A 24,798-nucleotide genomic window follows, 5' to 3' on the forward strand; every position below is an offset into this window, starting at 1 on the left:
GGCCCTATCGCAAAATATAGTCACATTCTGAGGTACTGGGTGTTAATACTTCAAAATATGAATTTGGGAGGGGGATACAATTTGGCCTGTAACAAGAGCTAACAAAGTTCATTTATTTGTGTCCTAGGCACTAATTTAGGCTTTGTTCATCTTAAGAGACAAAACAACCTCTTCCAGCCATCCTTCCCTCAAGTAATCTGCACAGAAAGAAGCAATTTGGGTGTTACATTCAATGTAGCTCTCCACACATCATGTGGGCCCCCTTGGGTACTTAATACATGACAACATTCATAGTGACTTACCTGTTGCAAATATGGTTAGCTGTTTGAGAGTCACCAAAAAATTGTTCAGAAAGATTTTATAGATTGCCTCTGAAAGCAGAATGATGCTTTTACAATTCCCCCCCTACAACATGCCAGGTAATTTAGAAATATGCCAGGGCACATCTGGGAGTCTCTTTGGTCTTTCCTGTATTGCCAATGGTGAGAAAACTATTGGACAGAGAGCTCAAAAATTCTTTGACATTTGTTTTTTTAAAGATTTTATTGGGGAAGGGGAACAAGACTTTATTGGGGAACTGTGTACTTCCAGGACTTTTTTCCAAGTCAAGTTGTCCTTTCAATCTTAATTGTGGAGGGTGCCGTTCAGCTTCAAGTTGTTGTCCTTTCAGTCTTAGTTGTGGAGGGCGCAGCTCAGCTCCAGGTCCAGTTGCCATTTCTAGTTTCAGGGGGCACAGCCCACCATCCCTTGCGGGAGTCGAACCGGCAATCTTGTGGTTGAGAGGACGCGCTCCAACCAATTGAGCCATCCAGGAGTGAGCTCAGCTCAAGGGGCCATGTTCAATCTTAGTTGCAGGGGGCGCTGACCACCATCCCTCGCAGGAGTCGAGGAATTGAACTGGCAACCTTGTGGTTGAGAGCCCACTGGCCCATGTGGGAATCGAACTGGCAGCCTTCGGAGTTAGGAGCATGGAGCTCTAACCGCCTGAGCCACCGGGCCGGCCCCCAGTTCAACATTTTTGAAGAGCAGTAATAAAACAGCTAAGACAGGAGAGGCAATATGAGAGGACTGGGGCCAATTCCTGTGGCTTCCAGTCAACTATTAGGGAGGTTTTTCCTTCCACTTTCAATAGTGCTGTATATGACACGTTAAAAGATTTCAAAGAAAACAACCCATATCCTGTTAGATATTCTCAGTTCTTGATGTTGCATGTTCACCAAAAGCAAGTTTTATGGTAGATGTACCTTATTATCACACAACTATGGTCAGACTGCAAAATGCATTTTATTTTATATAAAATAATCAGAAAACTACACACACCATTCTTAAGGGAGTCATGTTTTAATTTTCAGTCATTTATCTTATATATTTAGTGCGCTGTATAGCATACAGCAATTTACAATTTATCATAGCGAGCGTTAGGACCCGAACTAATAAGAGTGAACACAGAATAGTTTATTAGTCATTGTAATCTGTGCCTCTCACCACAGTATGACTCATATGCTAATGCACACAAACAACTGGGCTTGAGGAAACCATTTCTAGTAGGTCCTATTTGACTGCATTGACGATAAAATGGGACCCACACTCTAAATAGTTCTCCTAAAGGTGGGAAGGCCTGGTATTAGCTGTCCCATATTAACTTTCAAGAGACTATCAGATGAAGAAGTCTCATCAAAAGCAACCTACTTAAGTATGAACAATGCCCAAACAATGACAACTCAAAATTCTGGGCACTATACTAAGAGAAAACTCTTCCAGCATAGGTGATACTTAAGAATTTTCTCTCTGAAATTAGCCAACTTAAGTGGTTTCAGTCACAACACTTAAGGAAAAAACGATGGTTTATGAAAAGCAGGTAATAACACAAACCTTTATGCCACTCTTACTTAGAGATTCAAACAGTTCAATCTCACAAATGTGTTAAAAGCTCTCCCTTTCTCCACAATGGTAGTCAAGCAGCATAAATGAATCGACATTGAATAAAGCAAAGGCTCCCAGAAGTTGTGTGAAGTGCTACAAATTCTTATTTACTAACAGTTTAGGTCATACATTTTTTGAAAATTACATGTCTTTGGTATGCCTTTGTGTTCTCTACTCTCCTTTTCCCTTCTCAGATTGTATTTGTTGCTCTTTGGTCGCCCGATACTTCCATTTTCTCCTTTTATGTTCCTGTTACTCACACCAAACGGCAGCAACCAGGGGTGTAACTGATCACATCTCTAGTATAATCTTTTTCTTATTCTAGGACTTTCCAGATAGGAAAGGAAGACCCAGTTGCAGCCCAAATACTATTTATTCCGATTTTCCAAGCAAAGTGTGTGCGCAAAAGCGTCTCTTCGCCTTTCATTTTGTTTCCATTTAACTAATACCGCTGTTGTGCCCAAACGCAGATACCGGGTTAAGAGCTAGCTTTCCAAAATGGCTTTGCTCCTTTCGAGATGGCATTGGTCTACAAAACGCAATTTATTTCCACTGCAACCAACCCTTCTCTCTACCCGAAATATTACCCAACACACAGACAGCTGAACCTAGTGTAGACAACCGAATCACATCTGCTAAATTCAGTAGAGAGCCGGTATAGCCGTTGGACTATTGTAAAAAGAGTGAAAAACACACAAAAAAAACCCCGAGGGGCGGGCGTCACACAAGATCCCGTCCCCCCGCCGCCGTTGCAGCCGCGAGCACGCCTCCCCTCCATGGCCACGCCCCTCGCCGCCACGGCCGTGCCCACGCCCATCGCCAACCCCCGCCCCGCCGCGGCCACGCCCGACGTGAGGCGCGGGAGCCGCCGGGCCGGGGGCGGGGCCTGCACCCTCCCCCCAACCCCCCTCACCCCCCCCGCCGGCGGCGGCCTCCGCGCGGGCCTCCCAACCCATATTCCACTCACTTTGTTCTCTGCCTTTGTCCTAATCCACACCAGCAGGTGGAGCCGCAGTTAAAGTTTCCGAGTCCATTCAGGGAGCGGGAGCCCATCTTGCTCGCCGCCAAGGCCCTCGGTGGAGGAGGAGGGTCAGAGCTCGGGTGCAGCCAATCGCGAGCAACGCTGCTAGTTATCAGAGCAGAATGGGCTGTAGTTTAGTGAAATAGGAAAGCTGCAAAACACTGTGGAGTGTTCCCGTGTAAATAAAAAGAGGAAAAAAAAGTTTCTCAAGTCGCCGCTGCACTACGTCGGGCCGGCGCCGCGGCGGGGGTCTGCGCTCTCCCGGGCGGCCGCGCGCTGGACTTGATTGTGCCGCAACAAGCCCCCGTTCCCATTGTTTGTTTTTTTCAAAATATGGCAAAGGTTCAGGTGAACAATGTAGTGGTGCTGGATAACCCTTCTCCTTTCTACAACCCATTCCAGTTCGAGATCACCTTCGAGTGCATCGAGGACCTGTCTGAAGGTGAGTCGGGCGCCCGCCCGTCGCCGGGCTGTCAGTTGCGGGCTGCAGACGTTGAAAGTTTCCCGGGCCCGGCCTCGCGCGGGCGGCCGGTGCTCGGCGCCGGGCGGGCTGCGGGCTCCGGGCTTGGCTCTGCGGAGGGAAACTTGAAGTTGATGGACGACGGCACCGAGGCGCGCGAGGCGTTCAGCCGCAGCCCGGGCGCCTGCCGCGGCTCAACTTGCTAGGAACTTGTTCCAGCAGAGGTAGCCATGTTGTCAGCTTTGTCTGGTGGACCGGCGGCTCGCGAGACCCGCACTCCCGCCGGCGGAGCCGACCGGGGGTCGCGGCGGGCTGGCCCCGCGCCGCGAACGGCCTCCACGGTCCCCGCGGGAAGGCTGGGAAGGGGTAAGCATGTGTGTGGTCGCGCCGGCGAGTTAGCAGCGGAGCCATCTTACCCAGAGTAAAGAAGTGGGCCACCGACCCCGGCGTCACGACGCCTCCTCTCCGCGGGTGACGAACACGGCGCCCCGCCTGCCCACCTTCCGGCCCCCGAGTGGAAAGGCAAATCCATCTTTAGGGCTTACGCTGGAGTCCCCGCACTCTCTTGGGTGGCCATTCCCGGCCGCTTTGGGGAGGAGAGCGAGGCTGTCTTCGCGCTGATTTCTGGCTCCCTCGACCAACCAGTAGGGGAGGCGGGCGCAGGCTCGGCGCCGCGGGCCGGGCGCCGGCGCTCCCCGGGGGCCGTGGGTGCTCCCTGGCCGGCGCCCGGGATGCCCGGAGCGCCCGGGATGCTCGCGCGCAGGCTCGCCTCGAACAACGTGGACTCCTTTCCTTTAATGACTGAAATCTTCTCTCTCTCTCAGGAACAAAAATACTGTTAAGCTAGAAAGTTACATTTAACCCAAGAGTAGAAATAAGGAAAATACTTAATTACCAGGACTTAATTACTGGCTTCTAAATCTGAAAGAACACTTTCTTCACGAACGTATTGAAATCTAATTAAAATAACTCCACATCCAAACATCCTGAACATAAAACACAAAAGTGGGCTAGGAGATAAAAGGTAAAGTCCTAATGGCAATGCAAAAAATTTTACTATTTTTTCTAAGTATGTTTTAAGGTCTTAAAGAAGATAGTTTTAATATGTGCAGTAATAAATATTTAGAAAAGTAAAATTTGCCAAGGTCTAATCTTTGCGATTTTATTAAAAATAATCCAGTGCTTCATTTTGGAAATTTGAGGGGGAAAACGTTTAACTTCAGTGGTAATTTTACAACTAAATAGAGGACATAACTTCTTTGAACTTAGAAATCTATTTAGCAAAGTTCATTTTAAATTATTGTGCTAATTAAGTCATGTAAGGCATTTCACTATGAAAATTAGTTTTTAATCTGTAAGAAGTATCTTACGTAGGGTGTTAATTTTTTAAATTATAAAAATACGCGCTCATTGAAATAAACTTTTAAAAAGTTGTACACACATATATAAAGTAACAGTCCTCTGTACTCAGTGCCTTCCCCATCTCACTCCTGTATAAGTAACCATAATTAACACTTTAATCTGTGCTCCTCTATAAAGTTTAAATGCGCATATGAAGCACATAGCACATATACTGGGGTGCCAAAAAAATGTATACAATGACTCTGGTCAATATTGCTCAAGCAGTAGTTCCGGTAATCAGAAGTGTCTGGATGCTGATGGTAACCACGTTGAGCACCTCGTAATTGCTGAAGTCCAACGTGACTTGTGTTCACCTTTTGTTATGGGTATACATTATTACAATTTTAATAGTTTTTTTCCTTTCTTAAAATGTGGATACATTTTTTTTGGCACCCTCTGTATATATACCTTGTAGTGCACATTTTGGAAGATGATTCACTTGTTAAAATAATTTCTAAATAGGCCATTGATAATAAAAATTAAAGGGGATTTTTCTTGTTACTCTGAAACCATTTGGTTCCTTTCTACTAGTATTACTATAAACATTTCAGCTACCAGGACCATTTTTTTATACCCAAGTCTGTAATTTTTCCATTTTATTGTCAATTGGATATAAAAATGGGTAAATACAAGAAAAATTATTGATCAATCCATTCCAACACTACAGTGTTTTAGGCATTAGAAGGTCTTCAAATTTCAGGTATTTCTCAAGTGATGCTTTCCATGATAGGAGCCAATTCTGAAGGATGTTACAGGGCTTTGACATTGGATGGTTGAAACCTGCCATTCATAGAAGCAGCACTATGTTCCATTTTTAACTGGAATCAATTCATAACCCAGCTGAATCACCTCAGAATTTTTACAATAACGAATGTCAAGAAAACACTTACTTCCAATTGTATACTTCACTTCCCAGGGCACCTAGACTGGGCAATTATTTAGTATTTTTTTAGAGTTTAAGCTGAGTCATACCAAAGCTGCAAAGGAATCTTTCAAAAAGGTGCCATGTTTGTGTACTCCACCTAGAGGCTGTGTGAATTAAGGAAATTGAGTTAGCAAAGGCTTCTTAGAGGTTCCATACTTTTACACTATTGCAGTTCTTTTAAAGATCTGTTCTTGAAATGAATGAAACTATAGAATATACAGTGGTACCTTGGTTTTCGAACACCTCCATTGATGAACATTTTGGTTTACGAATGCCGTAAACCCGGAAGTAAATGCTTCGGTTTTTGAACACGACTCAGAAGTCGAACATGTCACATGGCTTCCACTTAGTGCAAGATCCTGAGGCCTAGCTGATGGCTCTTCTCGAACGTTTCAGAACTTGTGGATTACGTTAGAAAACCGAGGTACCATTGTACTGACGAGAAATTTTCACTTCATAATTTTGTCTCAAGTCCCAAGCCAGAGGTTGGCCACCATTTTTCGTACTTTAGCATTTTCAGTAGCCCCCAAATGTGTTCACTTTGCTTTAAAAGATACCCTGTTGGCTTTGCTTCAGAAATAGCCTTTTGGAGTATTTGCTCTTAAGGTAATTTGGTTGTTTCTAATATAAACCTATGTCACAGTGGGTAGGACAGCAATCTGCAGATTGAACAGAGTCGTTTCTGTCAGTCAAGAGCAACAGAAGACCTTGGGTGTATTTGATCTGATGGTCGGTCACCAAGCCGCCTGTACAACTTTTGATTGACTTTCCCGCTATCTTTGTTAGGGATTTCTGGTTCTCTGCTTCTTTATTGAATGGAGCCATTAAAAAAAAAAGTTGATCAATGTCAATAATTAGGCTACCCTCAGTTGAATACTTATCAGCGTACCAGAATTGAGCATAGTGCTTCATACTTTCAAGCTTAAGGCTTCTTCTAATTCCCAAAGACTGTATACTTAACGCTAGACCACAGGTCTTCCCAAGTAGTGTTAATTAGTTTAAAATTCCCTTGGTGACTGCCCCTACTCCCACTACAAATGGAGATACTTGCAGGCTGGGATTACCATGATCACATGAAACAATTAGTTAACTTTTTAAATAAATAAACTCCTTCAACTGATAACCTGTGTAAAGCATCTGACCCTATCCTTCTTCCAATACAGGGGCAGGGGAATAAAAGTTAGGTTTAAATAAATTAAGAATAAAACAACTGATGCAAATTTATAAATACGTACTGAGTATTTTAAACTCAGTAGTTACAACAAGCATCCCATAAGCATAAAAGTTAAGGTACAGGTGTTCCTTGAGTTACAGCCTAGATTATCTCCTCATGGCCTCTGTGCTCACTCATGCCTCACCCTCCACCCCCCAAAATTAACTTCCTTTATTCCACTATTCATATGAGAGCTAGAAAGGGAAGGATTTATCTTCTTAAATTTTTGCAAAGAGCCCAGGCTTTGGAGTTGAAGAGACATAGCTTGAATTCTGATTCTTTGATTTACTAGCTGTGTGAATTTGGCTACTTAGCCTCTCAGAGCTTTCACTTTCTTACTTGCATTATAGGTACATTTAAATCCATATGGTAAAGCTGTTGAAGTTTAAACAACAGGTGTGAGGTGGCAAGACAATGCCCAGCACAGAGTAGGTATTTTATAAAAGGTTTATAAAGCATGACCACGCCTATGTCAGATCACAAACGCCAACATATACCAATTAGGAGGCCAGAGCACTGTATGTACTAGTGGTACTGCTGCTGCATATGAAATGAACAAAATATTACCTCCACATGGCAATTCCTAGTCTTATCCTTACTTGGCTGCTTTAATAGCTTTAACACCCTTCTAAAAACAGTTCTGCCACTTGGATTTTGGGTTACCTACCTAACTTGTGGGCCACTAGTTTTATAACCTACTTTCGATTGTTCCTCATTTCTCTGACCTCCTATTTGGACAGCCCCAAGGCTTACTCCCTCGGAATCCTACCTATTTTCAAGGCTTCACATGTTGACAATTTCCAGATCTACTCATTATCTCCACTTAGATATCTAGTAGACATCTCAAACTGAGCATGTCCAAACCTAACTCCTGATGGTTTCCTTCCCTTACCCCCTACAAAACAAAAGTGACTCTTGCTGCCTCTATCTTCAAGATTTACCCAGAATGTGACTGCTTCTCACTCCCATGGCTACATAATTTCTTGCCTTAATGGTTGAAATATCCTGCTTTTCCCCTTGCCCTCTTACAGTCTGTACTGAACACAGCAGCCTAAACTATCCTTTTAAAATGCAAGTTGGATCTTGGTCACTCCTCCACTCAAAACCCTCCAATGGCTTCCCATGCCACTCAGTGTAAAAGCCGAAAGTCTTTATGATGGCCATCACAACCTTGCATAATCTGACCATGCCACTCACCCCCAATCTCATGGTGGGTTCTTTTCCCCTTGCTTGTTCTGCTCCTGCCCTTGCGGACTTGCTTTTTCTTGCCAAGCACACCCACCTCTGGGCCTTTTGTATTTGCTGTTCTTTCTGACTAGACATTCATTTTGCTTATTTCCTCTCTAATCTTCATCAACAAAGAAAGAGATGATCTAATGAGATGTCAGATGCTGGACCCTGCATCTGGAAACGTGCTGGAAGCTGGAAATAAAATGATCTAGTCTAGGACAGACCCATGACATAATAGGTTCTCAAAAAATAACTACTGACTTAATAAATTAAGTATAAACCTAAAGGAGCTTTTAGTTCAATAAACGACAGGTTTTGAATACCTTATGAATAAGTAGTACCTATAGTATTTTGGTATCTATTTGGGGAACAAAAATACCTACACAATTACACAAAAATGGCAACACATGGTGGCACTAACTAGATTCTCCACAACTCACCCAGAAACACCCCTGTGGGAGTGCTGGTGTGGTCTCAGTGCAGAGAATCCAAGAGGCAGGACACATAGTGCTAAGCACCTTGAGAGGCCCAGGAGGTCTCAGATGATTTGAATTTGTAGAGTTTCTTCCTCCCCCTACTAAAAAGGAGGCTCCATCAAAAGAGCAGTCGTTTTACTCATCTCTGGGTTCTCATCTCTGGGTGCTTCTCAAAAAGCACCTTATAAAAGTTGCTCAATAAAATCTGAACTACATATAATGATTGAATTACACAGATTGTCTTGGGTTGCACTTTAGTGTGTCTTACTCCTCTTCGTGCCAGTTCCTATTGTATATACTCTTCTATCAAGTTGTAAAAGGATCCTTGATTTCCCCTCCCCAATTTAAAGAATGTATGACATGAAGGGACTGTGATCCTTTAATGACCCTTACTTGATGAGCCCCTTACTTCTGAGCCACAGGGAAGTTGGCTAATGATTTTTTCACTCTGGAGCTCTTTGATGATTTGGATCTGTGCAACACAGTATGGGGCAGTCCTTCCAAAGTGTGTTTAGTACATTAAAATATGACATATAAAGAAGTGGGGGAGGGATTCCATAGCCAAACAAATTTGGAAAACGCTGGATTAACGTTATTGGTCTTTATCAGAACACTTTGCCAGTGTGCTTTATGAATCCTTATGACAAGGTTGAAGCATTTCCCAAGATTTGGGTGGGGGATGGTGTGTGTGTAGCGTGTTTCACAAAAGAGCGCTTTGAGAAACTGGTACAAAAATGTTAAGAATTTCATAAGGTGCATTTCAGTGCCTTTCTGGATTTTCTGCTACGAGAACCAATTTTAGCAGCAGTAAATGGCTAAGTGGACATTAAAAGGGTCTTTGATATCATCTCGTAGTGTAATTACTGAATATGAAATAATGTTTTGGTTTTTAACCCTAGACTTGGAATGGAAAATTATCTATGTGGGATCTGCAGAAAGTGAAGAATACGATCAAGTTTTAGACTCTGTTTTAGTGGGCCCTGTTCCTGCAGGAAGGCATATGTTTGTATTTCAGGTAAGATTATTCTTGGTAAATATGTATGCCAAATATGTTTATAAACAGACTATCCTGTGGTCCTTATCCCTTTCCTTTTGGGTTAAATCACTCTGCTTCTGTTGCATTCACTTTTGATTTGCTTCCATCACATTTTAGGAAGTCTCTGTGCCATAAAGGAAGCCCACTTCTCGATTTTGTGTGCAGAAAGATGTTAATGTTATGTCTACTTCAGGGTTTGCACAGCACACAGTAAACCTTACACTGTGTCGTGGCACACATGGTGGTTAAATTTAGGCTCTTCCCGTGAATAGTCCCTTAGTATCAGACTTTCAGGCGGTGGCTGTTCAAACAGGGATTCAAAATACATACCGACTGGTATAGTTAGTAATATGCATCTTCACTTTATGGTTTCAGTCACCAGGAGTGATGATGGTATAACGAACAACTTTATTTCAGCGTAATGAAGCGAGGTTAACAGGGATACTAGTAGGTCGAGATTTACTGTGTGATCTTGGGTCACAGGAACTGAAGTCCAAGTTTACTAAAACATCTAATATACACATTTTATAGAGGATTACTGTTACAAGTCTACTACTTTGTTACTTGTGGGGAAATTCTACTAATACAAATTATGATCTCAGACACCACTGACAGCATTTGGATCTATGCCAAGACTTCAGACATTGTCTTCTGTATTCAAGTGTTACTTTTTTAAATCAATGTTAAATTGTTATATAAAACTATTCAGTCAATTTCCAATTATCCATGCTTATTAGAGGGAGATATTTATAATAGTCCAAAGAGTAACTAACTACAGGTTTTTAAAAACTATTACTAATTTTGTTACAAGTACTTCTATACAAGAGTCCCCTCTTGTATAGTTAAGTAGGTCCCACTGAAGACACCTCATCCAGAGAGAAAATTAACTCTTCCTATCCCTGACTGCCTATTTTCTCACTTCATAGATGGGACCAATTTAAATGAATACTGTTGGTCAGATAATCCCATTACTGTCAAACATGGGCCAAGAATTACTTAACCTTATGGTATCTTTAGAGCTGCTACATTTCCCTCCCCTCTCCTCAATGGAGAATTCAGACTCTTGGTCTCCTGGCCATAGTGCTTTTTATTAAAAAGTGACAGATAATTTACTGTATCTAAAGAAATGGTTTAAAAAGCTCAAATATATTAAAATATTAACTAAAAGGCTCAAATATGTTAATTAAAGGTTCTGTTTCCCTGAGTTGGGTGAGTGCGAAACCTTGGTGAAAGACATGGGGACCAGAGAAAGTGTGTGTGGGGAAGTAGTGCAGTTAGACCTGGTTCACATCCTGCTTCACTGCTCCTTAGGCACGTTTGACTTTAGATAGGCTCCCTAACCTCCTTAGTCACTTCAATCATCTATAAAATGTGGATAATGTCCCACCTCATAAGAACGTTCTGAGTATTAAATGAGGAATAAGCAAGTACAATGACTGACAAATATTTCTATAATTAGAATTAAACTTTTATTATTCTCTTAGCTTCTTGAAATTGTTATATAAAGAAGCAGAGTTTCCTTTGACCAACAAGCCGGGAGAATGCTTACTTCACTGATGATAATTCATGGCACACTAAGAAACTTAGTTTAACATGCAGTGATACACCTTTTTATGCTACTATAAAATCTTGCAGATAAATCCCTTGTTTTTGAAACAAAACCCTTAAAAATCTTTCCTGTGTGTTTATGTTGTTAAAAACACTGTAAATCAAAAGCTTAACAATGTTGTAGAAAAAAAAATTATTCAAAAAGATTTGCTTCTAGTGATTTTCCAGTGGTTTTAACTTGGTATCAGGGCATATGTTGCCAAAAAGCAGAGAGGAAGCACATGCTATTTACATATGTTCAGTCTATGTGTTTCACAAAATGTACCATTATCAGCAGGAAGGGGTTAAATAGTTTTTGTTTTGTGCTTTTAACTGCCACAGTATTCTCCTGGTCTGCCATGATTTTGCCTCTCAGAACATGCCTTTCTCATGAGGGTGTCAAAAACTAGCAGCAGATGTCCAGACATCTATCTGGTGCTACTGGTTGGAATTAAAGATCTCTGTCTATCACTTCTCCAATCTCAATGGTCAGAGAGGCTACAGGTTTTTCTACTTGAACTTGCTTAAGCTGAATCCTTTGCCAAACAAACCTGCAAACAGAAACATGCCTAGAACCAGTGTGCTGAGGGGATGGGAATCAACATGGGGGTCAGTCAGTTCACTAGCAGTACTGAACTGCCTCTATTTCCCATCTCTACCCACTTCCAGCTACACTAGAATCCCTGGAAGTAACCTAACCCCTCTGGGAATGGGTGTACAGGCTCTCTAAGACAAACAACATATTCTCAGGACACACACTGGCGCCATTCTGGTATCTCTTCAAAAAGATCATAAATATCTCCAGGGAAGGAACTGAGTTATGAATGAATTTCAAAATACTACATCTATATATATTGTGTGCCCAGAGCTGTGCCAGACATGAGATTATAAAGAGGAACTGGATGGGACTCCTGCCCAAGATTAAGCTCATAATCACAGGCAAGATTGAAGGATAGATTGTTAAGACATCCATTAGTAGAGGATCTGCCTCATAAAGAAGATTGCTACTAATGCTACCTTTTGAATTAGAAAGGGCTTCACTAAGGATACATTTGATGCAAACTTCAAAGGATGAATTTTTCACTATGTTAGGAAAGACCTTTCAGGCCAAGGGAACAGTGGCATGAAAGATTATCACTCCATTTTAAAGAACCTGTGTGTGTTATTCTAGAACAAGAGTGTAGAGTTAAAGGGAATATGAATGGAGGTATTGGTTGGAGACAAATTGTGAAGGGCCTTATAAACAAATTTAAAGAACTGAGATTTTTATCTCTTAGAAATGGGAGTGGTGATCAGAAATTTTAAAACCTGGTGAAGGAATAGGACTAGATCTGTGCTTAGATAGCTAATGCTGGCAGCAGTGCAAATAATAGGCTAATTTAGTCTGAAAATTATGACTGGAAAAGGTTAGAATCAATAAGAGGATTGATTTAGTTTTTTACTATGTTTTATGAAAGGTTTTATAATTGAATATCGCATAATCCCTCATAAATGACAACATGCTGTAGCCAGATTTATTTTACTCTATAAGTTGTGGTACTTAAAGTACCCAGGGTCCTTAAGTATACTGTGGAGAAACATGAGAACTATATTTTCTGGCTGTAAGTGTCAAAAAGGAGCATTAGCTTTCCCCAGTATGATTTTCAAATCTTTGTTGTTGCTGTTCCCTCAATTGATGGTGCACAGGGTAACCAAAACTCCAATTTTCCTTGCAGTTGACAGCCTTTTGTGATGTGTGTTTCTTTTCTTTTTAAATTATTCTAGGCTGATGCCCCTAACCCAGGACTCATTCCAGACGCAGATGCAGTAGGTGTCACAGTTGTGCTAATTACATGCACCTATCGCGGTCAAGAATTTATTAGAGTTGGCTATTATGTAAATAATGAATACACCGAGACAGAATTAAGGGAAAATCCGCCAGTAAAACCAGACTTTTCTAAGGTAATGTTCGGACTATTCCTTTTTCATTACTTTTACTATACAGTTTCAAAACACTTGCCATTTCATAGTAAACCATGAAAACAGCTTTGAGACAAAGTAAATTTGAAATGGTCCCTGTATCAACTGGGCAAACTAATCATTGTTCCATCAGCCTAGATGACTTCAAACCCTCTGTCCAGATGAATCATTGGTAATTAACATTGGTCAGCCACCTTGAGAGTCTCTAATGGGTTAGGACATTGAAAGTGCCTCCTGGAAGAAACAGACCTTTGTTTATGGCTTTCTGTATGGCATTTCCCATACATCATGATTCTGTTCATTTCAACCTTTAGGACATTTAGATTCATGTTTGTTGTACTGATTATTCAATATTTTTGTCTGTAAGTCTCCCCAAAATTGAGGGGGTAAATTTTGTTTGTTTTTCACACGAACATTGTTTTCTCAGAACACTTACATGTGTATTTTATCTGTTATTCTTAGAGGTTAAACTGAACATCTTAAATATTTCTGGTGATGGAAAACATTTTAGCTTCTGAGTGAGAAGCTAAAATCTGTGATTCAGTAGACTCAAAAATACTTAGTACTTTATGATTTCCCATTGGAAACTATAAGTTTAGTAACTGGTGATTTTTGAGATTGAACACATTACCTGCCAGATCATATAAGAAAAATTACATGGGAGTAAAATGGAATGTATTCCTAAAATAAGGCTAGAATGTCTTTTTATCCTGGTGTAGGACCTTCTATTGATCCAGTTAATTAGTTACCTGTATGGCATCTTGAATAGCAAAAAGAAACTAGAACACTGTTTTTAAGAATGAGCCATAAAAATTAAAAGCTAGAAAACCACTAATAATGAGAAATTATATGTGGGAAATTTTCCTTAAATATTACTGAAGAGAGAGCACATCAACCTAAAGAGCATATTAGTTTGTTAAATAAAGCATCCTTACATAGAAGTATTTACCATCAAAAAAGAGATTCTCTCCCTTTTATGAAACAGAAGTATTGAAGAGGTAGGTATTTTGTTGGATAGTAAAAAATCTGGACGAATTCCCTCATATTCTCCATATCTTGTTTCCATTAGGCTACAGTAATTTCTTTGCTATGGCCCTACTCCTTGTTTATTACTTATGTTTAAGGTGCTTTATTTGACTTATTACTACTACCTTTGTATGTATATGAGCTTAGCCCTTTAGGAGGACTAACGTAAAGAACCATTCTATTAAGTAAGCTCCTATTTGTAGATGGTGATCTTCCTTCGTATTTACCATTTATATATGTCTTTCTTCCTCTAGCTTCAAAGGAACATTCTGGCATCTAATCCCAGAGTCACAAGATTTCACATTAATTGGGAAGATAACACAGAAAAACTGGAAGATGCAGAGAGCAGTAATCCAAATCTACAATCACTTCTTTCAACAGATGCATTACCTTCAGCATCAAAGGGATGGTCTACGTCAGAAAACTCACTAAATGTCATGTTAGAATCCCACATGGACTGCATGTGACCACCTGCCATCCCTCTAGTACAAATTAAGCTATAAAAACACACAGAACTATTTCCCTGAAATTCCATTAAGTCATAGTCAAGACACAATGTGAAGAATTTGTTTTAAAAACATCCTGTAGAAAGTTTATAAGAAAACCAGTATTTGAGCAAATTGTGGAATATAAATACAACTATTTTTAAGTAACTTTTTTCTCTAATGTGTTATTTTATTTGTTCTGAAACTAATCTGATTAAAACATATATATTATTTTCTTCTCCTCTGATACGTAATTAAAGCACTTAAAAAGAAATATGAATCATTAGACAAGGTTGTAAAGATGTCTTAGCCTCTTGGACAGTAATGTTTAGACCACTGTTTTACTGGCCTTCAAAAGAACAAAGTTCACATCAACTAAAATATTTCTTCCTGTAATAACATAGTTTGGTTCAGTTTAAGGGGTGAATTTACAGTCTCTTGGCATGTCCTTAAATAAGGGATTTGAAGTCAACTAGATGCTACCAAGAACTTTAGGATCTGATTTTCCAGGCCATCTTGAAGCTTCCTATGGCTACTACTAGAGTTCACATAATGTTAAATAGTATTCAGTTTGGTTTCTAAGATAATGACAAATGTGGTTAATTGTTTATGAAGTTTTCTGGCTATGGTTTTTGTTTTTTTGTAACAGTTTAGGACATCAGAACACTCCTTGAGTCATGCATCATTATTACCCAGTGAACGCAACACGTCAAGAGCATATACAGACTCCCTGAGTTTAAGAATAGACTATAGTAAATTAGATTTATAAAAATACTATAAACTTAACTCTTTAAAACTGTTTTCATAGATCATTTGTTAGCAGCATTTATATAAAAACAGTAGATTTGGGGAGGTATACATAGCTTTATCATAATAGATAAGTCACTATTTTGGAAACATTTTCACACATGTAGTACTCTTCTCCATATTCCCTGACACTCATGCAGAATACAATTAGGCATATTTGTGATGAACATATTCTAAGCTTTTCCAGATAATTCTTTTTAAAGTAATCTTTGAAAGGAATTCATTTAATGGGCCAAAAGGTTCTTTGATGAGAGCTAAGTCCTTCCTCAGAAAGTTTCTTATGCTCCATTAAATTAAGTGTAGAATATTCTCATTACTCTTGCTGCTAAGCAAGACATCAGCCATATGATGCAGAGTTATGCAGTGCCTTCATATCTAAAACTTTTATACTGCACTTTTTAAAGCTTTTATTTTGAGGAAGGGAAAAGGGCATTTGTCTGAATATGGAATATAAGTTGTACATATTTCCTGTCATTCTAAAAAAGTGAATTTGTGATACAAAATTTTGCTAAATGTTAAACTTTGAAATTTAATATACCAGATTATTAAAATACTGTCCACTAACTAGTTCATAGACTTTAAAAGTAAAACACATCCTACTGTTAAAATTATATGAAGAAAATTTCATTGTCTAATTGCAATTAAAAGAAAATGTTAAAATATTAAAATGAAAATAAAAGTAATACTTTCCAACAAAGAGCTCAGTGATTAATATAACAAGAACTAGTATGTGCTTGTTATAAATAAAGCATATATAATTCAAATTACCAATAATGCAATTCACTGCTGAGTTTTTATTCTAATTATAATATTGGTTTGTATTGACATCTAAGGGTTAGGTTTTTACATCAATTTGTAAACTGACAGCCAATTTTCACAGGCGTTTGATACTTAAAAGCTTATTAAAAATTGTTATGGTTCTATAAGACAAATCTTTAAAAATAAAAATAGATTTAGAATTCAAACATTAGGAACTGAGAAACTATAGACCCCCTTCCGCTCCCCTGTTTAGCCTCATTTAAGACTATCTGAATTATAGCTAGAAGGTATAGAACTGTTTTTCCCCTTTTTGATCATAGTAGATAGCTGTGTCCTGAGAAGATAAACGTGCAAATTATACCACAGAAGAGACAGGTGAGTAGGTTGGAGGGAAGCAGGATACCATTTGAGCCGAGGAAACATTCAGAAGTCTGAGGAATGAGCATGCATTTGCTCATTTATTACCTGAATAACCTTAGGCATCCACGTGTCTTACCCTCTGGCTTTAAGATTTGGGGTTTCTAGCTTTATCAAGACAGTCTATGGCAGCAGTTTTCAAAACTTGAATCAATGGTTGGAAAAAAAAAAGTATGACCCCATAACAAGTATGCATTTATATTAACAACTTTCAAGAACATGCACCCTTACAGTTACCTTTACAGTGTGCAGTGTATTCTGGTGTCTTACTGGATTTCATTTTGAAAGTGCTGGTTTTGACTCACAGAATTGACTTAGGACTCTAATGGGTTATGATACATGGTTTGAAGAAAGGCTAGTCTGGCCCTTTTGGTAGATAAGTAGCAACAACTTTTCTACAGACCTAACATTTATATTCCCTCTAGCTTTCTTTTCCCCTCCTGTTTGGATTACGATCTTGGCATTAAAAAACGGGAAAAGTGCTAATACAGTGACTCGACAGCCATGCACTGTAAAACTGTCCAGCTGCTCCGAAATTACTGGCTCACAGATAGGTGAGACTCATTTCCTGGCACTCCATATAATTAATTTAGGAAACATTCCACATAATTACTTGGGAAACACCTTTATTGTTTGTTGCTGGTATCACTTTATACAGAGCTCTAGAACACTGGGGCATAAGAATTTAAAAATGCATATGAAGTGTTCTTGAATGTTCTTGCCTACTTCCCTTCCAGTATACTGAAGCTCATTCACCCCTCTCAATTCACAAATCCTTTCTTGTCAATTCTTAATGTACTATTCAATTATATCCCAAAACCTGAGGGCTCCTTAGAATGGGGCTCTCATTATGTAGCACCATTAATGGAGCATTTGCTGCTTTGTAAGTATAAAATATAAGCTCATAAGAAATCTGAGCACAGGGCCTAGGCATTAGGCTCCCCTAACAAGTAGCAAATAACATTTGTAAAATGTGTGAAACCAATGGCCTATTAAAGAACAGAAGGAGAAATATTTCCCCAATCAAAATGGTGTAAAAATACAATAAAATTGCATCAAAACCTTTTTTAAAATTTTTTTCCTAAAGTCAATTTATAATCGAATTTTGACATTATATCTGCAAAGGCTTTTAAATGTACTTGTGGAAGAATCATCACAATGTATGAAAATAAAGCTCCACATTGTAGTGATGAAAACGTTTCCATATACTAAAACATATTCTACCCAAAAATTTCCCATAGGAGCTACTGTTCCTGGTGACATGTGTGAGCATGAAAATACTTTAAGCTCAACGCCATCTACCTACTTTTGTAAAGTGAGATTTTTTTTTTTCTCCTATTTAATTCATTTCAGTGTTCTGTTTGCTGGGTCTTCATAAAATGCCAGGTGACACATAACTTTTTCCTGCACAAGCATGGGTAATCACTTAGAGAATGAGAAAATCAAATAGGATCATTCAAAGCTAAGATGCAAAAAGATACATGGGGTAAGTTTTTGGAAAATAACTAAGTGATGGTGGAGCTTCTAAAATATTTTCTTAGAGCTACAAAAGAAATGCTACATATATCCTTCAATTTTTGACAGTAACTTGAAAGTTAGCTTAAAATTCTTCCAATTATAAGTGCTTTTCATAAGGAAAAAAACCATTGTGTTAGCTTCTGCAGTAACATTAAATAAATTAAAATTGTCATGTAAAATACCTGCACTAGTAGATCCAATTCCTGTGGTGAGCACAGATCTCTGTGTAATCTTTGCTGCATATTTGAGGAATTGAGATTTCCCTGTGCCAGGATCCCCAACCAATAAAAGATGAGATTCACCTAGAAAAAAGTAAATAATGGAAAGTTTTAAATCTCTATGAAAAGGCCCATGAACAAGTATAATTGATCAAAAAGAAAATGGTCCACTTGGAATGCCAATACAATTTATATTTTATATATGACTTTTACTTAAGGTCATTTGAAGAAAGATTTAAAAGTTAACTGTCATCATAAATAACAACTTTAATTTCTGAGTGGGACACAACATCTAAATTATTTTAATAGACTCTGTGCTATTTCCAGATGTTAGGCCTATGTTTAATGTTTTTATAGAAAATTTGGCTTATAAAGTTTTTGACTTTTTTAAATCCATTTTTAAATCCCAAACTACTGTGATTAAGTCTTCATACAAGCCATATAAGTATTTTGTTCTATTTTTATTTAAGCACTTTTAAAAAAAGTGTTTGGGACTTTGTAAGTGCTTTATAAATATCACATCACTTATGATTCCAACAGTTAAGTGAAAACCTTTTAATTTTATGAAAATTTTAGTGTAATGAAATATCTTAGAGTACTCTTATTTTTCAAATGTAACACAAATGAACAATATGAATATACTGTGCTATGTATTATTTTACTGATCAAACAAGTTTCTTTAGTAATATGTGAGAATTTTCAAAATGTATTATTAGGAAACTCTTTTACATTTGGCAGAGTGCCTTGCAAACTAGATAATGAAAACATAGAATACACATAAACCTTATTATACTTCCTATTCCATACTGTATTGTATGGTTTTAGAGTACCTACAAACAGCCTAATTGACAGTAATGTCCTTGTACTCTTATGGTTTAGTCTACTTTATGCCAGATTCAGGTCAGTTAAGTGTGTTAGCCGCAAAAGAGCTTTCTGCCATTTGGACGTAACTACATACTTAGAGTAATCTTTGCTTGAATGCATGACCTACAGCAGTACAGGGCAGACGGCACATTTACTACCCACCAGAAGGGGAATCGGCAGGAAGATGATTGACAGCAGCAGTCAGAGAAACACACTGACAGTCACAGATGGAGAGATACTGACGTGGAGACATTAAAAAGCACTATTTCTGCTATCTTCCTCTTGAAGAGAGACTGGGGACGCAATGAAAAACAGTAATAGACATGTAAAGATTTTATTCTGTGGCACCCTTAGAGGTGGAAGCAAAACTCATTAAAACTCATTAAAAAATTTAGGATTTCTTTTAGTCTTTGGAATTCTAGAAAGTAGCTCCTGATATGCAGATGTTGGGTTAAGTATTAGATAGTCAGACAACTGTCAGCTTTAAAAGATTACATTTGGAAAATAAAGCTCAACAAGCAATTTTTATTCAGGAGAGAAAAGTTCTAGCATCTCTCCTTGTATGTATTACTACTTCTCAAAATTTTAAATAGATACTAACCTCTAACTCGTGTTCCTGTAGCATCGATCCTTTGAATCCCACCAGCCAGCACCATGGCCACAGCAAGCTTTACTAGATACATCCCGAAAACTTGAGGGCATAAGCTGGCCAATATTTCATTTCTTCCTAGCAAAGGCAGAAAGATCTGAAGTTACCAACAATTTTCAAGAAATCCTAACTGAATTTTGTCTTTTAGTCCTATTTTCCTATAAACACACTCTACCATTGAAAATGATCAAGAGGACCGTTTCCAAATGACTAAAAGAAGTGAATAATTGAGTTCTGGTCCTAAAAGTCCTTTTCTTACTAATGCTATGAGATGAAAAGTCTGTGTTTTATTCCTGGGTGCTTCGTGCTTACATTTCTATAAATTTATAGTATACTTCAGAAGGACAGAAAAGAATTTCCTTTTCGGCCTCCTCAAACATTCTCTCTTAAACATACCAACAGCTGTACTGTCTGTGCAGTAATTTCAATAAAATTACTCCACTGCCTAAATAAAAGGAAGGTGCTCGATCTCAGAAACAATGAATCAGACTGTAGGAGCCAGTAACCTTTAAATAAATACAACAGGTACTTGGAGCTCATGGAGCTTCTCCAGAGGTGTAAGAGAAAAGCAATCCATCCTTCTAAGTTAATTCAGCATTTGCTTTGAGCAATTTGGTAAATTGTTTTAGTTAGAATTAAGTTACGAGGGTATTACGAAGATCATTATAAACTTCAACTCTAGCAATCCAAGCTGGAGGTCTTGGATTCTTCTGATCATGTGCATTAATTATGAGAATACCAGTGTTTTAGGTTCTGTTTTCAAAAATGCCAAAGCACCAAATCTGAGAATCTGTCTGCCCCATGCATGAATAAAGTAGGTATTTCATTCGGTCACTGGCCTAATCAACCAATAGAGGAACCTATGAGATTCTAACAAGCCTTTCCTGAGCCTGTTTTATCTTCCATGGAATTCCCCTCTGTGATGGTACTGTGTCCACAATCATGGGACCAGAAGTTAATGTCCACAAGCTGGTAACTAATTTGTATGTTTCAGGACTTTTATACTTAACTCTGAGTTTGTACTCTTGTTTCAGTGACAGCTGTTCTGAGGAGGAAAATAATCATACAAGTACTCCTTTAGCGGATGATTCCAGTTCCAGACACTTTCCTGCCAAACCATCAAGGGAAAGGAAAAGGCCTTTCTCCACAATTTATGGTCCAATACACAAAGGCTACTTTTTGTAATGAATCAAAATTAACTCAGTAGCAACTAAGCTATGGGATGGCAAAAATGGTGAAGAAAGAAAATATTTTAGTAAAAAGAGGACCAAAAAGAATTAGCAAATCCTGGAAGGAAGTTCATTAACTGCTGGTGGGAATCCCTGCCTTTATTGAGGTAGACCAGCCCAGAAGCAAAAACAGGAAGAAAGTCCTGGAATCTAAGCAGATAAGAAGACCTGACAGAGGTAGGTAAATTCTGAGCAGAAACTAGAGATTACACAAAGAAAGAAAGACAAAATAGCCCCAACAAGCAGGCTTAAGTGTAGGCAAAGTAACCTGGGCAACATGTAAGCCACAAACTAAACCAAAGAGCCAGCTCTGTTGAGGAAAGATGGCTTCAGAGACCAGAGATTAATGTGCCAACAGGAAGCACATCCCAGTGGTAAAGAGCACAGGCTTTGCTGTCAGAGGCCTGGATTCCAATCTCAGTGTTATTACTAACTGACCATGGGCAAGATTCTTAACCTCTCTGCTTCCATTTCCTCATCTGTAAAATGGAGGTAATAATGGTATCACACAGAAATGCTGAGGATCAAAGGAGTTAATAAGTGTATAGCAAAAAGGAAAAATGATACCTAGCACAGAGTAGGACCTACTTAATGGTTAACTATTACATTACCCATATTACTTGTGCTTATTTCTGATCTTAAGATGTCCTTACACTGTAGTCAACGCAATATATATACTATGAGGACCAGAGAAAGGCAAAGGGGAAGAGCCATTCCCCTGATTTGTTGTCTAGTTGAAAAACTCGATTCCTTGGATTGTGGCAATAGAAGCTCCCATGGCTACATCATGGAAGAAAATGTGTTAGAGTGGATACTTCCCCCCTCTCTACCTCCCTCCCAAACTTCTGGTTCTAGACCATGTTCATAGTGTGGCTTTGGCCTTGTAATCCACTATTGTGGCACAGCCTTCAGTTACCCCGATGAAGAGAACTTCTTAGATCTAAGATAACTGAGTCACCCCAGGGTAGGCTGATGGCCCAACCGACCCCAAAGCCTACATTTGGGTTTCTACCCAGCATCTAAGCACCAGGGCATGGTGTCCCTGATGTCACTGTAGAGGAGAATAAAGCCTTTGGCTTCTCCTAGTCAGTACCCACAGTCTCAGGTCTTCATGAAACAGGTCACCTCCTGCTTCACACAAGAGCTGAGCAGTCAAGTAGTATTTGGCTTCACACTAGCAAAATGAAGAGACCCTCTGAATACAGCTCCTCACCCTCACCTACCCCATCCCACCCCAACAAACACACATATGCTTTGAAGTGGTGAAATTATTGTGCTGTTACTGGGTACGTGGGAAACTAACAAAGCATGACAAAGGAATCTGTTCTCACTAAAAAAGAAAAATGTTGCTTCGTTTTCTCTGTCTTCCTACTTAGCATTTCTCACAAGGTTATAATATTTATGGGGTCTGACAATTAAGTTCGTGAACTTGTTGCAATGATGTTGCTAACCTTTTTTGGTATCAGAGGGATTATTCACGATGACTTTGTACCAACTGGACAGTTAACCACGTTTACTATTTGGAAATGCTGAAAAGGCTGTGTGAAAAAGTTAAATGACCTGAACTTTTCACCAACAATTCATGGCTCTTGCATCACGGCAATGCACCAGCTCACATGGCACTGTCTGTGAGGGAATTTTTAGCCAGTAAACAAATAACTGTATTGGACCACCCTTCCCACTCACCTGATCTGGTCCCTAATGACTTCTTTCTTTACCCAAAGATAAAGGAAATATTGAAAGGAAGACATTTTGATGACATTTAGGACGTCAAAGGTAATACGACGACAGCTCTGATGGCCATTCCAGGAAAAGAGTTCCAGAAATGCTTTGAAGGGTGGACTAGGTACTGGCGTCGGTGCATAGCTTCCCCAGGGGAGTACTTTGAAGGTGACCATAGTGATATTCAGCAATGAGGTGTATAGTACTTTTCTGGATGAGTTCTTGAACTTAGTTGTCCGACTTCGTATTTCTTCCTTTTATTCAGTAAATGAATTGTACATCTATATCCTTCTAATTAAAACAAGATAGACTCTTTTTCATTGCCAGCACAAAGTGCTTCTGATGGTCTGGACAGAGCCTGTCTGATGCCCTTCTTTCACTGGCACTAGGTAGAGCTGAGATATGGGACTGCAATTAATAAGATATGACTGTGTTCCAAGGAAGAGCTACAGATTTTTGTAAGGATATGATCCGAAGAAATAATTTTATAATAATTAGAGATTTTTGTTTCTTTCTGTATAGATCAGATAAGAGAATGATTAGGAACCATGACATATGTATTACACAGAAGCAAAAAAAAAAAAAAAATTCATACCACTAAATAAGAGCAAACGACCTCTAAGTTAGGCAAGTAAGAGCCTTATTTTGTGAAATGATATCTGTCCAGTTCAGCATCTGATTTAAGAATAAAGTAATTACTATGTATTAGATTGGAGATGAAGTTTATCAGAAATAGCCTATTACTGCCTTTGGTTTATTTTTCTCAGAAGATACAGCCAAGGAAGAATGAAAACAGGCATTTGACGGTTTTACTGGAGTTTAATACACTGGGAAATTTTAAATAAAAATATTCTGCAAACCCAAAGCCTGTGATATTTTAATCTATGTAATTATATCTTAGTGTCATAATCAAAATTTTTGCTGTGATGACAAAGCTTATTTTTTTGCATCTTTCCATTCACTCATCATCTCGTTCCTGCTTATTTCCTGTTTTTAAATCTTCAACTAAAACAGTGTGAAGCTGTCCGTATAATCTAAAATATATCAGAAAAGAAATAATGGCTTTAATAGGATGATGTGTCATAATAGGTTGAGTCTCTGCCTATTTAAATAAGGAAGAAATGTATGTTTAACTGGTAAAGAAGGAAGAAAACTCTGAAATTATTTTGGCAGTAAAGATGTTACAATAATAGTAAGAAATGTAAAATCTCTTGGAATCCGACCTTAATTTTCCAGGAAGATCGCTAATTAGAAAAGACGGCCAGAAAAGGGCTTCCCAGGGAGACATTGGCTAGAGGTACATCCCGATGCTGCTACTCTTAGAACTCAGTCACTGAGTTGTACAGCTTGTAAGGCTGCTCCCTAATCACAGACAACATATTTAACCATTGAGTGAAATGCCCTGAATAGCTGTCAGCTTCATACCCTTAATCACACACCTGCAAAAGGATTGCTCTTATAGTGTTCCCAAAAATCTTCAAATTCCTTTCGGACCTCCTCATCCATGATGATGCCCGCAGACTGCTCATTATTTACTTGGACATAATTGGCTTTCAGGACTATCTCCACTTCACAGCGCACATCCTGCTGAAAGGGCTTCCACCTCTGCATTACGACCCCATAAATCGTGAGGTCATCACCTGGGAAAAAACACCTAGTGAGTCCAGCAGTAGAACCTGCATCCTGGGCACAGACTTGCATGACAAAGGACCAGAACTAAGAAATAAACCACTCCCTGACCAGGGTTTAAAGTGCAGTACACTCATCCAGCACTCATCCAGAAAATAATGTGGGTGCAAAAACCACCACAGGTTCCTGATTTTTTTTTTTTAAACAGGTATTTGTATCTGCACAACTAAAATCTAAAGTCAGT

At 39.0% G+C, this 24,798-nt stretch overlaps 2 protein-coding genes across 9 annotated transcripts in view; one reads left to right on the forward strand and one right to left on the reverse strand.

Moving 5' to 3' along the window:
- Window positions 1-24,798, reverse strand: part of MCM9 (minichromosome maintenance 9 homologous recombination repair factor) — a 70,509-nt gene that overhangs the window by 34,521 nt on the left and 11,190 nt on the right. For 3 of the 8 annotated variants that reach the window (XR_004421994.1, XM_033096701.1, XM_033096710.1), the window contains exons 5-7: window positions 24,365-24,565; window positions 19,927-20,052; window positions 18,426-18,545 (exon numbers count right to left, since the gene is read on the reverse strand). Coding sequence is in view for 6 of the 8 variants with exons in the window: in XM_033096701.1 (XP_032952592.1) it covers window positions 18,426-18,545; window positions 19,927-20,052; window positions 24,365-24,565 (447 nt within the window). In the remaining 2 variants the exon portion in view is untranslated. Of the gene's footprint in view, window positions 1-6,060; window positions 6,537-18,425; window positions 18,546-19,487; window positions 19,619-19,926; window positions 20,053-24,364; window positions 24,566-24,798 lie in introns of those variants that run through there. The other 5 variants (XM_033096742.1, XM_033096734.1, XR_004421995.1 and 2 more) reach the window with 5 other exon arrangements.
- Window positions 2,893-16,242, forward strand: ASF1A (anti-silencing function 1A histone chaperone). The gene is made up of 4 exons (XM_033096760.1): window positions 2,893-3,386; window positions 9,549-9,664; window positions 13,037-13,213; window positions 14,512-16,242. Exons 1-4 carry the CDS (start codon window positions 3,278-3,280, stop codon window positions 14,722-14,724), a joined length of 615 nt encoding a protein of 204 aa, XP_032952651.1. The 5' UTR covers window positions 2,893-3,277; the 3' UTR covers window positions 14,725-16,242.

This window comes from Rhinolophus ferrumequinum, chromosome 3, assembly GCF_004115265.2.
Source record: "Rhinolophus ferrumequinum isolate MPI-CBG mRhiFer1 chromosome 3, mRhiFer1_v1.p, whole genome shotgun sequence".
NCBI classification, from domain to species: Eukaryota; Metazoa; Chordata; class Mammalia; order Chiroptera; family Rhinolophidae; genus Rhinolophus; species Rhinolophus ferrumequinum.

What these genes read in the sequence shown, in the direction of transcription:
- ASF1A (XM_033096760.1), top strand. Translation starts at nt 3,278, where the DNA reads ATGGCAAAGGTTCAGGTGAACAATGTAGTGGTGCTGGATAACCCTTCT. An exon ending in CATCGAGGACCTGTCTGAAG is followed by an intron (nt 3,387 to 9,548) that starts GTGAGTCGGGCG and finishes TTTTAACCCTAG; the next exon opens with ACTTGGAATGGAAAATTATC. An exon ending in GGCATATGTTTGTATTTCAG is followed by an intron (nt 9,665 to 13,036) that starts GTAAGATTATTC and finishes AAATTATTCTAG; the next exon opens with GCTGATGCCCCTAACCCAGG.